At 33.8% G+C, this 14912-nt stretch overlaps 3 protein-coding genes across 4 annotated transcripts; all 3 read left to right on the top strand.

The window, feature by feature from the left end:
* The first annotated feature begins 5996 nt into the window (after positions 1-5996).
* Positions 5997-7804, top strand: LOC135138302 (gastric triacylglycerol lipase-like). Of its 2 annotated transcripts, none has more exons than XM_064068247.1 (8): positions 5997-6104; positions 6159-6378; positions 6430-6616; positions 6666-6777; positions 6827-7073; positions 7125-7271; positions 7320-7547; positions 7594-7804. In XM_064068247.1, the coding sequence occupies exons 2-8, from the start codon at positions 6220-6222 to the stop codon at positions 7783-7785; spliced, it is 1272 nt and encodes a 423-aa protein (XP_063924317.1). In that variant the 5' UTR covers positions 5997-6104; positions 6159-6219; the 3' UTR covers positions 7786-7804. The 2 variants fall into 2 exon arrangements, with proteins under 2 accessions (XP_063924317.1, XP_063924318.1); XM_064068248.1 differs by having other exon boundaries at positions 5998-6104; positions 6144-6378.
* A 298-nt stretch (positions 7805-8102) lies between these two features.
* Positions 8103-11553, top strand: LOC135138422 (gastric triacylglycerol lipase-like). The gene is made up of 7 exons (XM_064068393.1): positions 8103-8216; positions 8524-8700; positions 8753-8945; positions 10481-10592; positions 10644-11022; positions 11071-11298; positions 11345-11553. The coding sequence occupies exons 1-7, from the start codon at positions 8103-8105 to the stop codon at positions 11525-11527; spliced, it is 1386 nt and encodes a 461-aa protein (XP_063924463.1). The 3' UTR covers positions 11528-11553.
* A 254-nt stretch (positions 11554-11807) lies between these two features.
* LOC135138421 (gastric triacylglycerol lipase-like) lies at positions 11808-13495 on the top strand. Its single transcript, XM_064068391.1, has 7 exons — positions 11808-11966; positions 12019-12208; positions 12379-12490; positions 12535-12781; positions 12833-12979; positions 13029-13256; positions 13304-13495. The coding sequence occupies exons 1-7, from the start codon at positions 11808-11810 to the stop codon at positions 13493-13495; spliced, it is 1275 nt and encodes a 424-aa protein (XP_063924461.1).
* Positions 13496-14912: the final 1417 nt, after the last annotated feature.

The raw sequence follows: 14912 nt of genomic DNA, 5'->3' as shown, positions 1-14912 counted from the left end.
CAAACAAATGAAATAATCGTAATAAATTTCCGTTTCTAAATTGTCGAGTAGATCGTGAAGAACTCGTTCTAGACATGAATTTTTTCCTACATTCATGTTGTCCACGTCGACCAGAATTCCATTGTACTCGAAACTTCCAGGATCTCCACAAAAAGTTTCTTACTTTCTATGTCCAGTGGTCTTTTTTTAACATATCTAACACGGAGAATTAAGAAAATAAATGGTGATATTGGATACTTGTTAAAGTGAAACTTCTATTTTATATGAAGAGAGAATCCGAACGGTTGCGTACTAGAAAATTACTTCAAACAAATGAAAAACTGGTAAGTCGGTTGCTTACCTTAGGACTGTGTAAATTTATGTAGTCGTCATATATCTGAAGAAATTCACCTATTTTGTTACAAAAATCTACACTTAACTCGATTTTATCGTTTTTAGCACACAATTTTAACCACTCAGGCCCCCTTCGGCTTAAATGTAAAAAAAAAATTGTTTCTAATTTGGTTCTTACAAAAATACGATTTCGTCTTCGGCTGACCGTTTGCAAATCTGGCCACTTCCGCCCTTTCCGTTAATTTATGGCAGCCGATGCAAAATTGCGTAAAATCATTGTCGGAACGAATGTTTAATAAAGTCTGTTTACTGGATGTATTCTAGTTCTTTTTACGTGCATCGCCACTGCAGTGTTGTGTGATTTTTTTTCGCACTTAAACTAGGAAACAAAAATGTGGATATAATTCAAGCTTCAGTATTTTAAATGTTTACTTACAACTTTTCTACACACTTTGCAGAATAACTCATTGTCTTTGGTTGAAGAAGGAAATTGAAAATTAGTGTCCAAATTATTCCCTAACCATAATTTGATCTTATCTTTCATGGATGATTTTACCTTAGGCATTTTGAGGATTCTTTACTGTATGCACAAAAAACAAAACCGGCCCCAGCACACTCAATAACACGCAAAGACACTCAGTATCACTAACAATAAACTTCTAAAATAAAATGCTTTTTCAGAGAATCACCTCCTTCCGGCTATAATCTAAATGAAAGGTAGGCCAGCGTTGTCAGTTGGCGACGGCAACCCTTACCATTAAACTCAAGGGCGTTGTTTGCAACCCATTTTTAAACAATCTGCCAGCCAAAGCAATGAATTCACGGAAAATCTCTGTTGTGCAAGCACGTCCACTTTTAAAATTTACAATTAAGGCTCTACCACACCTCAAGAAAATTTCTATTTTAAAAGATATGTAACTTGTAAAACACCCGTGCTACCTCGTTATGACAGCTGCCACTCATCTCTAAGGGTTAAAATCGTTCAGTTTGTTTACAATACTTAACTAGTTTTATTACTGCTATTGTCAGCGGGGGAAGTGTATCCCAGCTTGCAGGTAGAGCAGAGTAAGGAACTAAAATATTTATCTACTATGAAAGAAAACAAACAATATTTCTTAGTTTACGTTCGAGAAGTAAAAACGCAAAAACACGTCTACTGGTATTTAAAAATTGCCATTTTGTAATATTAGTTTCAAAAGTTTTGAGCGATATTTGACAGGTGTATGACGTCATCGATAATTTTTTAAATAGCACCTCCTACCTTTTTTTAGCATAAAGTCCCTTGAAAGAGAATTTTTGATATGCGGTTTAACCTAATTTACTGTCATAAGACGAGAAAAAAGCCAAATGTGTGTTTTAAAATAAATTAATAAAATCATTGTCAGAGACTGTTGAGATCTTTACTCGCAATACACACAACAAAAAAATGCTTGTTCATAAATATAATTCCGACCATAATTCTTCCTCTTATTTTTAAATTCCTGTTTCCATAAAAATTCGTACGTGTTGGGCATATTCGGTAAGTAGGTAGAAAAGTAAAATTAAATTTCCAAGAATATTTTATTGTAGGTACGAAGGTTCGTTATTGTGAGTATTTCTTAGTAATCTTGGAATTTTTCAACCCGAAATCTTATTAGAAATTTAGGTAGGTACATACCTAGTTACCTCTCGGAATGCATTTTGAATGAAGCAAATTGGTGGAAGGTTATTTCAACAGAACTTCTCTCGCCTCTGAAATACAATAAAACAAACCCAGCTTTTTCGAAAAATTATAAAATTTGATTATGCGAATTATATTTTTTTAATGAGAACCCGGATATGTTAAAATTTTGTCCAAAAATTCTAGATGTCTAGGGTGAAAATTCTACACGGATTTACACACCACAAGTGCAGGAGTATCTAATTTTTTCAAATATAAAAAACTTTGTATTATAAATTTTGGAGATGACGTCATCCCATTGGTGGTGGAGATGATTTGCCAAATTTTAGTTAGCGTTTAACCATCTACATGATATTTCTAATATACATACAAAATATGGCAATAATCGATCCAGTAGTTTCGGAGAACACTTGTCTAATAAAAAATGGATACAGACACCAGACAGACAGACAGACAGACGGACATACGAAAACGGGAGACCATTTTTTTCGTACTCTAGAAGTCATGACACGTCGAGAAATTAGTACTGGACGTAGAATTGTTGACATAGGCCACTTATTAACAACACTGGAATCAATCAGTACTTTAGATAATATTGAAATAACTCATGAAAATTGTTATCGTTTAAAAATTCTTTTCTACTACAAATTTCATATATACGGAATATTCGGTAATCTTTGTACTGAACCTGAAAATCATATATACAAAGTCAATTATGCAGCTATTTGTGGAGCTAGATCAACGGTCGTAGGTTATTCTCAAATTTCAGAATTTTGTTCAGCTCTAGATATCCCTCAAAAACCCCAGGCGACATATCGTAAAGCCGAGGCTAGAGTTCTAAAAAGCATCCAAGCACTTTTCGAAGAACAAACCAAAACGCAGGTAAAGAAGAGTACCGATTAGCTGTGAAGGCGAGGGAGGTAGATAATGATTGCGTCCCATATACTACCGTTACAATGCACTGTCTGGGGTAGGACGTATAATTGGTGCCAGAACTAAAAAAATTGGTCTAAAGAGTTTAGACAGTACTTCCCTCGCTGTCGGAAACTTGACGACTGCATGCCTATTGTGTTTTTTTTCTCATTACATTTTTGTAGTGGGAATTTAAAAAAAAATTGCGATGACGTCATCAACATTTTTGCAAGGACACGTATATCAGTTGGGATAGATGTAGTGTAATACTAAGAATAAAATTATTATATTCTCAAATTTTCGGGAAAATGAATTGGGTCGTTTGAATATTGATTTGTAATAATCAATAAAATAACGAAACAATTTACTCACGTATACCTACGTATCAGAGGCAACTAAAAATCGTGTATGTATAAACATTGTTAATTTAAGATGACAGGCGTAACAGCATACGTGAGAGCCAAACACAGAAACTGTAAACAAAACGACCGTCGGTTTTATTGCTTCGACTTCCGCTTATTATATAAAACATTGGGTTTTATTTTAATTCTTGACGGTGAAACTCACAATTGGTTGATTATAAACATGTCTATTTCGCATTCGCGGAACCAAGTGACCGCATAAAACAAATGCAGATCTGTAACGTTAAAGTCGATGTAAATAAGCGTGCTACCCTTATGTTTCAACCGAGTTTTTCCTTTAACAAATTTTGTGTCTACCAAATTGGGTTGGTTGGGATGTAATACTAATAATAAGTGTTGCCTTTAATTTAATCAATAAAATAAATTGACTTCATTAATTTTTTTGAACCACCTCTTAAGAAAATCTAAAAAATATGAATGGAATGATAAATCACAAGTACAAACTCATCATATTTTTTGCATTTTAGATAGGATTTATTCAGCAAAATTTAAGGGTGACGTCATCAATTTTTTTAGGAGGGATGAACAAATACATTTTGAACAAAAGTTTACCATGCTTATAATCACTTTAAAATATTCCCAAGATTTCAAAGCATTCGGTTTTGTAATTCCTGATTAAATCGATAAAATAAATTCACGCCTTCATTAATTTTTTTCAGTCACCCTGCATATGCAAATCCAAAAATATGAATGGAATGATAAATCACAAGTACAGACTCATCATATTTTGTACATTTTAGATGCGATTTATTCGGAAAACTTTTGAGCTGACGTCATCAGTTTTTTGTAGAAGATAACCAAATATATTTTGACTAAAAATTTATTATGCTCTTTATAACCTTAAAACATCTGCAAGATTTCAAAGCATTCGGTTTTGTAGTTCCTGATTAAATCAATAAAATAAATTTACGCATTCATTAATTTTTTTGAGTCACTCTGTATATGCAAATCCAAAAAATATGAATGGAGTGATAAATGACAAGTACAGGCTCATCATATTTTGTACATTTTAGATATGATTTATTCGGCAAACTTTCGAGCTGACGTCATCAAGTTTTTGGAGGGGATAAGCAAATATATTTTGACTAAACATTTATTATGCTCTTTATGACCTTAAAACATCTGCAAGATTTCAGAGCATTCGGTTTTGTAGTTCCTGATTAAATCAATAAAATATATTTACGCATTCATTAATTTTTTTAAGTCACCCTGTATATGCAAATCCAAAAAATATGAATGGAGTGATAGATCACAAGTACAGACTCATCATATTTTGTACATTTTAGATATGATTTATTCCACAAACTTTTGAGATGACGTCATCAAGTTTTTGGAGGGGATAAGCAAATATTTTTTGACTAAAGATTTATGATGCTCTTTATAGCCTTAAAACATCTGCAACATTTCAAAGCATTCTGGTTAGCAGATTAAAAATTAAATTTCAAATCCATTTACTATGTACAATTTTGAAGTGACGTCATCGCATTAGTGGTGGGGATGATTAGACAAATTTTGGTTAGCGTTTTACCATCTACATGATATTCTTAATATCAGTACAAAATTTCACAACAATCGGTCGAGTACTTTCGGAGATTATCTGTCTAATAAAATTCCGGGACGGCAGACGGACAGACGGACGGACAGACGGACGGACAGACGGACAGACGGACAGACAGACGGAAATGGGAGACCTATTTCTTCGATTTCTAGGGGTCATGAAAGATCGAGAAAACATAAAAGTAGAGAGTCGGCCGACGGACTAGATTACAATACTTCCTTTGCTTACGCTCGGGAAGTAAAAAGGCAAAAAACCTAAGATCCGAAGCCTAGTTGTTACATAACGATACTAATCGTCCATATCTATATCATCTAGGCTCTTTTTTAGTTTATAGGGACTATACAAGCTGTCTAAGATTTCTGTTTATAGAATCACTGTATTTCTAAACCAGTGAACATCTAACAACATTTTAACTTCGTTGGTCCTTGACACTGAATTCAAATTCTCTTCCACAGTTAAAAACAAATGCAGAAGAAGAAGAAGAAGGGAAAGTAATCATATTGTTTTCATCTATTTTCAAATTCTAATTTAGATCTGCATTATTCATACATACATTTACTATCCTTTACCCTTGACTTATGTCCTTGTTAAAATTACAACGGCCATTTAAATTTACATTACATTTAAATAGTTAGTTTCACGTCTAGTGACCAAAAAAAAGCATTTGATAAAAATTATATGTGCGACCTTTGTGATATCGGTCGAACAACATAATTTGTAATCGAGTCATACTTGGAATACTTAAAGCTACATCATAGAAAAAATGTCACACGAAGCACTCCGTTCTTACTTGTTGTTACTCCTCGCAGAAATATCTTCAACTATGCCCATTTCTGCCCATTATAACGATGTATGATAAAGTTCCAAGAAATTTCGTCTCTACATGTCAGACGGAAAAATAACAGAAAATAATGAAAATGTTAAGCAGATAATGGAGCAAACCTCTACAAATCTACTTTAGTTAGTGTAGATCTATTGTCTGATTGTTATTTTAATATTTCTACCAATAAAAATAAAAAAAAAACATGTCTGTAGAATTGTTTTAAATACTAATTTTGAGCTATCTAACACGTACTTATTATCCTCGAATCCTTGAATTTGTATAGTCGTGTTAACATTGCGTCGACTGACAGTTAAACGATAAGTTTCGTTTACAGTCATCAAAATTATATGGTATTCTTTTCTAGGCAGTTTAATAAAGTGCAACGCTTTTAAAATAGTAGATATGAAACAGACTTCGACTTTAATTTATTATAAGTATATTAAATTGTAGGGCATTCCTGTCAGTGTTTATTAACAACTGGAAGTAATCAGACACACATTAAACTAAAACTATGTTATTAATTTTGGTATTTCAAATCGTGTTGTGTTCCATTTCAGCCACCGGATTTACTATCCATCAAGAAAATAATGCTTGTTCAAGTTTAAAGTACTACCCTGTCAAGGCCTTCAGCTCCCACTGTTACGTAAACCCCAACGTCCTTGCTTCTACCGTACTATCAATAACCATTAAAATTTTAAAATGTTACAACAAAGCGTTTCAGCCTGAAATGATTAAGCTCAATGGTTACAAATATGGAACCTATAAAGTGGTTTCAGAAGACGGTTATACTTCCTTGATTTTTCGTGTACTACCACACGACGGTGGTAGGAACAGACAACCTGTCATCTTGGAACATGGGGTACAGGTTAACTCAGCAGTTTGGACTTGGATGGGGAATAGGTCTCTAGGTAAAGTAGCGTCAAATATATCCAAAATAAGAAAACACAGGGTTTACAGCTTTCGTTTTGACCGACGCTGGTTATGACGTTTGGTTAATGAACCAAAGAGACAGTGGTTATACCACCCATAATAAGTACAAAACGTCAGATTACAAATTTTGGGCCAACAGGTAAGCAATAAGCCCTAAGCCCACTTTTTAAGTAAGTAAGTCGGTTTAGTTTGGACGATGTTGCCACTAAAGGAGTACCAGCAATGTTAAATACTGTTGCTACAGCAACTAACAAATCTGGTTCTATTATTTACATTGGTCATTCGAGAGGATCTACTTTAGCTTTTATGTATGCGTCCGAAAATCCAAAAGAAGCACAAAAATTTCTTCGAGGAGTTGTCGCCTTGTCGCCTATTGCGTATCTTAATCCCAACTTGGTAGTCAGAGTACTTTGCAACTTAGCACCTATTATTGGCGTAAGATAGAATTCAAACTAGTTTCCTGTAGCAATTTTTGTTTTGTTTTAGAAAGTCCTAGAACTTTTAAGAATTTCAGTAATAAATTATCCAGTAGGGCTAACTATAGGGTTTTACCAAACCCTATGCACCAATTTGCCATACTTTTGCAAGTTAATTCTTCTCTTGACTTCAGGAAGCGTGAATCAATTTCAGCCGGTAATTTCACTAACTTTCTGGAATACAAAATTACTACTTTAGTTTCAGAATGATCTTTTAGCTTTTTTTTCCATTTTCCCAATTTCGCTTTCAGTAATGGAAACTTTACAGTACGCCCAGATATACCGTTCCGGGAAATTTCAAAAATATAACTACGGAAAAAAACAAAATTTGCTGAAATATCAGCAACAAGAACCTCCTTTGTACAATCTTGGTAACTTTAAGCTTCCTATTTACATGTACTATGGAAAGCGGGATATTTTAATCAAAGAAAAGGTGATATAAATTTTGTATATTTTTCGGTACATATGTTTTCTTCCAGAGTGTGAAAAGAATTTTTAAAGAACTTGGAAGCACCGAGAAGCGATATTCCAGTGCACCTGTTGGAATTAACAAGAAGAAGTTGCAGTTTGGTCATAATGACTTCATTTGGTCTAAAGATATACAAGAATTGTTTTATAAAGATCTGCTGCGAACTCTGAGTAAACTAAAGCCTAAATCTTCGCTGGAATAATAAATTATGATTAGTGTTCGACTAGCGTTTTTGCTTGTAATACTAGACTTAATAAAATTAGTAAATCGATAAATACAGTTTTTATATAGAAAAAACAGTGTATATAACTCTGATTTAATGACCATCACAACACTAATATTCTATCTTTAAATCACGAGGCGAAACCTTCAAGATTATGGATTTTTTAACTCCCTAGGGAGTAAAAACAGTCATTATATTGCACTAAGCGGGGATTAAAATAGGAGAAGATGGGTTGCCTAGACTAGTATACAGATAAAACTGAAAAATAAAAGAAATAAATAATGATAAGAAAGACCATGGACGCAACCATGAACAATAAATGCATTGATAAAGCGCAAGGCTATGCCCATTCGAAAATGTGTCGACCAATGGAGTGCATTGAAGTAACGTTATCGATAATAACTTCAACAGTAAGAATATAGTTAATAGCAGTAACAGCGTCAAAGATAAATATAGGTAATGTTCTACAGGGATCATATTAAAAAATGGATTTTAAAGCGCGTACTTAGCTTGTAATATGTACTTTTATTATCATAATGTTTATTTATGTGTCAGTTTTACTAAAAGCCTCCTACGATAAATGCATAATAACATATACTTAGTCATAAATTAACCGTTCTATTTCAATACTGTTTCGTTACTTTTCGACCATTAGTTAGATTCTGTTTGTCAAAAATACACATATATTAATATCTGAATGTGGACAAACCCACTTAGGTATATGTAACTGAAAATATGTTTCCAATTTTTATTATTCTAACAGTACTCTATTCCACTCCAACTACGAGCTTTACTTATCATAAAGAGAATAATGCTTGTCCACGTCTGCTATACTACCCTGTGAAAGCTTTCACTTCTCGCTGTTACTACAATCCCAACGTACTGTCTTCTACTGTAAGAAAACAACTAACTGAAAATTCCAAGATGTGATAACATTGCCTTTCAGCCTGAAATGATTCAACAGAACGGTTACAAATGTGGAACCTACAAAGTTGTTACAGATGATGGTTACACATCCCTGATGTTTCGCGTGCTACCACAGGTGGACGATGGTGGAGAAAAAGGACAACCCATCGTCTTGGAACATGGAGTACAAGTCAACTCAGCCGTTTGGACTTGGATGGGAGATAGGTCTCTAGGTATAAAGTTTACGTCGCGCTATGATTTTTCACCTCAAATAATTTAGACGACAACAAATTAACAGAAAACCAGTCCAAATTCTAACATAGGATCTTTTCTTCCACTGCTGCAATTTTTGGCATTGTGCCAAAATCTTCTGTTCCAACCAAACAATCTGACTGCCTGCTCGAATTAGGAAAATTGTCTGTAACCCCAAGAGACGTCAATTTTGTTTGGTGACAATATTGATAGTAAATCAGCTGGATTTATTGTACCAGGTACAAAGTACCAGTCGGTAGCGTTTGTCAGCTTGTGAAATTCTTCTATCCGATTCTAAACAAATGGTTTCCAGTTTTCAGTCAACTTAATCAAAGAGAGAAAAAGTGTGGAAACTCAGCTGATCACTCTGTGTGCAAAACCATCTAGGGATACTCAGTAATGAAAGACAATTCAAATCGTTCAACCATCGTCAAAAGGATTCTTTTAAGTCTTCGGGAACTTGTGTAGTCCAGTTCAACTGTATCATACAAGTTCCCTGAAGTAACATTTTCGGCAGTAAATTAATATTTATTAACGAAAAACTTCATTTTACAAACTTACAATGACACCAAAAATTCACAGAAAATTATACATTAATTAAATAAAAATAAAAATAACTTAAATTCTGCAGTTGTTTCGAATCTTGAACAGAACGTATCATTGCAAATAATTTCAAATCATCCGCATACAACAAATAATTGCAATATTGAAAACACCATGTCAAATCATTAATAAATAGTGTAAAAATAATTGGCCCACAATGTGAACCTTGAGGAACACCAGGCGGAGCCCAAACGAATCTGAAAAAAAATTATGAATACGAACCTGTAGCCATCTATCATAAAGAAATGAAGATAACCACTTCACTGTCAAATCTTTAAAACCCAGTTGTTGAAGTTTTATAATCAGTAACCGATGATTGACACGATCAAATGCCTTCGCAAAGTCCGTATAAATAGTATCTACCTAAATAGGGTTAGACAATGCATCGTTTAGAAATGACTGATATTCTACCAAATTAGACATTGCGGATCTCTTAGGATAAAAACCATGCTGTTGACAAGAAATGATCTGCGACGATGCCCATTGAAGTTGACTTGATACGAGAGTTAAAAATAGGAAAGCTGTAACTATTCTTCCATAATTTAGGAAAAATACCTTTGTCCAATGATGTTTTAAATAATATCAATAAAGGTGAACAAATAGAGTAGATACAGTTTTTTAAAACTACGCTTGTCGTCATGTAATCCTTGGTCCCCATCGGGACCAGGATTACATGACGACTTTAAGTTGCATGTAAGATTAAAAATATCTGAAACAGTAACATTTAAACCGACATCATTAACTTGATGTGACGAATCTATATTACAAACAAAATTCCTTTGATCATCATCAAGCATAAAAGTCATTTAAAAGCGTATACTCGAAAAATAATTTTATATTTTTAACACCTATATCATAAATATCTTAAAGAAACCACAAACTTCTACATCAAAACAATCTCTTTGTCTTACAGCTTTTGTTTTGGCCAGAGCTGGTTATGACGTGTGGTTGGTGAACCAAAGAGATAGTGGTTACACAACACACAACAAATACAAAACTTCAGATTCCCGTTTTTGGGCTAGCAGGTAAGCACTAAGCACTATTCTTAAACCAGTTTTCTAAATAAGGTATTCTAGTTTAGACGATATGGCATCCAAAGGAGTTCCAGCTATTTTAAATACAGTTGCTACAGCAACCAACAAATCTGGTTCTGTTATTTATATTGGTCATTCCAGAGGGTCTATTCTGGGTTTTATGTACGCGTCTGAATATCCAGACGAAGCCCAAAAATTTCTTCGTGGTGTTGTAGCACTAGCTCCTGTTGCGTATTTTGACTTTAGTCTACACTTTAGAATTGTTGCCTACCTGGCACCTATCATCTTACCGAGAATTTCAGTGCTAAATTATCCAGTCAAATACTCAATCAAATTTTATCAAATTCTTTGCACCAATCTTCCACATGTTTGTGAACTGATTCTTCTCGCGGTTTCTGGTAGCGTGTCTCAATTTCTACCGGTAATTCACAAACTAAGTCTAACACAGAAATTACAATTTTGATTTCAGGATGACCTTTTGGCTTTTTTTTCCATTTTTCCAGTTTCCCTTTCATCAATGCAAGTTTCACACATCGTTCAGTTATTCCGTTCAGGAAGATTTCAAAAATATGATTACGGAAGGAAAGAAAATCTGCTGAAATATGGACAAGAAGTACCTCCTTTGTACAATCTTAGTAATTTCAAGCTTCCTGCGTATCTATTTTATGGAAAAAAGGATGTTTTCATGAAGGAAAAGGTAATCTAGATTTGGTAATTTCGTCCGTACACAATTTTTCTCGTAGAGCGTGAAAAGGACGTTTGAGGAGATAGGAAGCAGCGAAAAAGGATATTTTAGTGTGCCGATTGGAAATGATGATACGAAATTGCAGTTTGGTCATAATGATTTCATTTTGTCGAGGTATATAGAAGAGTTGTTTTACAAGGATCTGCTCAAAGTACTGAAAAAATTGAAACCTAAAGAATAATGCTTGATCTTTCGATTTTGTCTTAGTTTTCACACTTTATTGTCTCAAGAAATTGGTCTTCAATGTATGTATCTAACAATAAATTGCTTAGACAAACGCAACGATATTATAAAAATTATATGTTGCTAGTTTTATTTTAATCTATTTGCTACTTTTAAAGTGGTAGATATGAACAAAGTTTCGACCTTAGTATACTTATACATATATGAAATTGTTTGTTGGCATTCGTGTCAGTGTCTATTGACAATTGGAAGTAACAAAGCCACATATACCTGAAATTATGTTGTTAATTTTTATATTTCAAATCGTATTGTGTTCCATTTCAGCCACCAGTTTTACTATTCATCAAGAAAATAATGCTTGTCCAAGTTTAAAGTACTACCCTGTCAAGGCCTTCAGTTCCCACTGTTACGTAAACCCTAACGTCCTTGCTTCAACTGTGTTATCAATACCATTAAAAGTTTTAAAATGTGATAACAATGACGTTTCAGCCTGAATCGATCAAACTCAATGGTTACAAATATGCGACTTACAAAGTGGTTTCAGAAGATGGTTACACGTCTTTGATGTTTCGAGTACTACCACAAGATAACCATGGTAGGAAAGGGCCACCCGTCGTTTTGGAACATGGGATACAGACTAACTCAGCAATTTGGACTTACAGGGGAAATAAATCTCTAGGTAAAGTACCGTCAAATGATTTTAGAGCTTAAAGCGTCCATTTAGTCTTAACTTAGTCAACCTTGTGTCACCGACACGTGTAGCCTTGAAATTAAAAGCAACGTGTCTATGGAGGTGCTTAATTTGAAGTAAAATTAAAAATTATAGAGTGTTAGAATTAATTGTTACAGCTTTTGTTTTAACCGAGGCCGGTTATGACGTGTGGTTAGTAAACCAAAGGGACAGCGGCTATACAACCCATAATAAGTACAAACCTTCAGATTACAACTTCTGGGCCACCAGGTAAGCAATAATGCATTAACCCACTTTGAACTAAATCGTTTTAGTATGGACGACGTTGCGTCTAAAGGAGTACCCGCAATTTTAAACACAATCGCTACTGCAACTAACAAATCCAGTTCTATCATCTACATTGGACATTCCAGAGGATCCACTCTGGTTTTCATGTACGCATCCGAAAATCCAGAAGAAGCCCAAAAATTGCTTCGAGGTGTTGTCGCTCTGTCTCCTATTGTGTATCTTAATCCCAATTTGGTAGTCCGAGTTCTTTGCTACTTAGCACCTATAATTGGCGTAAGATAGGGTTCAAACTAGTTTCCTGTTGCAATTTTTGTTTTGTTTTAGAAAGTCTTAGAACTTTTGAGAATTCCGGTACTAAATTATCCAGTTGGACTAACCATAGGGTTTTATCAAATTCTATGCACCAATTTGCCATACTTTTGTAAGTTAATTCTTCTATTGACTTCAGGTAGCGCAAATCAGTTTCCACCGGTAACTTTACCACGTTTCTGTTGTACAAAAACTACTATTTTAATTTCAGGGGGATCTCTTAGCAGTTTTTTCCAATTTTCCGATTACGATTTCAGTAATGCATATTTTACAATACGCCCAAATATACCGTTCCGGAAAATTTCAAAAATATAATTATGGAAAAAAACAAAATATGCTGAAATATCAGCAAGAAGAACCTCCTTTGTACAATCTCGGTAACTTTAAGCTTCCTATTTATATGTATTATGGAGAGCGAGACATTTTAATCAAAAAAAAGGTAATACAACTGTTTGCGTATTTTTCCCAGCAACATAGTTCTTACAGAGCGTGGAAAGGGTTTTTAAAGAAGTTGGAAGCACCGAGAAGGAATATTTCAGTACACCTGTCGGAATCGACGACAAGAAGTTGCAGTTTGGTCATAATGATTTCGTTTGGTCTATTTATATAGAAGAGTTATTTTATAAAGATTTGCTGCGCACTCTGAGTAAGCTACAGCCTAAGTTTTCGCTGGAATGACAAGCTATGACTAATCAACGATTAACGCTTTTTTATTTGTAATAATAGACTTAATAGAATCAATGAATCGTTAATAGTGTATTTTATTTAACTAAAGTAAAAAACGATTTCACAAAAAAATCGACAAAAAAATTGAAAGCAACTGCTCTTCCATAATCAAAAGCACCCGTTTCCTTGTCCCATAATTTCATTAAAATCAAATGAGTTTTTTTTTAATTTCCACTCTTCATCAATTTTAATAATGGTGTAAATACTTACCTCTACTTTCAATTCATGAACTTTTACATTCGTTAAAAACATGTTTCAATAATTATACACAGATAGATAAGTATATTCCGATCATTTGAGCTGTGGAGATAGTCACTATCAAATTACTGTCTAGTTTTTAAGTTTAATTACAGCGGATCTATAATTATTTCTTTCAGCAACGATGACTTTTAAAAGTATTTGAGTTAATTAGTTGTGATGACTAGAGAGCGGATTTATAAGCCCAAAAAAATTAAGAATAAGCGCTTAAATAAGCACAACATTTTCATTAAAAAAGTTTTATTTTAAACAAAAAAGTATTAAAAACAATCATATTACAAATCAAAGAACAGTTCTTAGAACTTTAGATAAAATATTATTACAATAATCCTAGACTTTATATTTTACACACGTATTTTAGTTTTCTTTAAAACAATTTATGATTGTAATATGTTCCAAGTTGTCCACTGTAAAATTTTTTCGCCGACATTTAAAATGTGTTTAAAATTGGAGAATGTGCGTTCAACATCCACACTCGTTGTTGGCGCAAATTTGAATTTTGCAATTAATGTTGAATCTAACTCCAAATTTTCCACCTCCTGGCCTTGTAAAACACGAGCAACGTCGGAAAGAACACCGAAACCTGCATTTTTATTTAACACTTCGGCAAGTTTTTGAGGTACTTTAGTACCAATATCACCCCTTACTACGTTTGCTTGTTTAAATTCTTTCACTAAGTTTATGGCATCTACCAACAACATATTGGGTTTTTCTAACTTTTCTATTACCTCACATACGAATTGATAATTGCTTCTTAGAAAAGCTAGATCTTGTCGCAAATCTTTGTTTTCCAAAATATTTATGCAATCTTTAATCGATTGAGAAGAATCTTCGCTAAACTCCGTAACTGCTTTCTCAAATTCTTTGATATATTTGTCATAATAAAATGTGGCCTGTAACCATGTTCCCCACCTCGTTATAATCGGCTCTGGCGGCAATGGTATGTTTGGAAATCTTTCCTTAAAATGTTGCACTCTTAGTGGGGCTTTAACAAAAATCTTTTTACCATTTGCCACTAATTTATTAACAGTAGGAAACTGCAAACGTATTCCTTCAGCCACTCTGTTTAAACCGTGGGCAATGCAAGTAGAGTGAATTAAACTGGGGTACA

Source organism: Zophobas morio, unplaced genomic scaffold, assembly GCF_036711695.1.
Source record: "Zophobas morio isolate AGI-343-1 ecotype UQ-CSIRO unplaced genomic scaffold, CSIRO_AGI_Zmor_V1 ptg000030l, whole genome shotgun sequence".
NCBI classification, from domain to species: domain Eukaryota; kingdom Metazoa; phylum Arthropoda; class Insecta; order Coleoptera; family Tenebrionidae; genus Zophobas; species Zophobas morio.
This window is presented reverse-complemented; position numbering and strand designations above follow the sequence as displayed.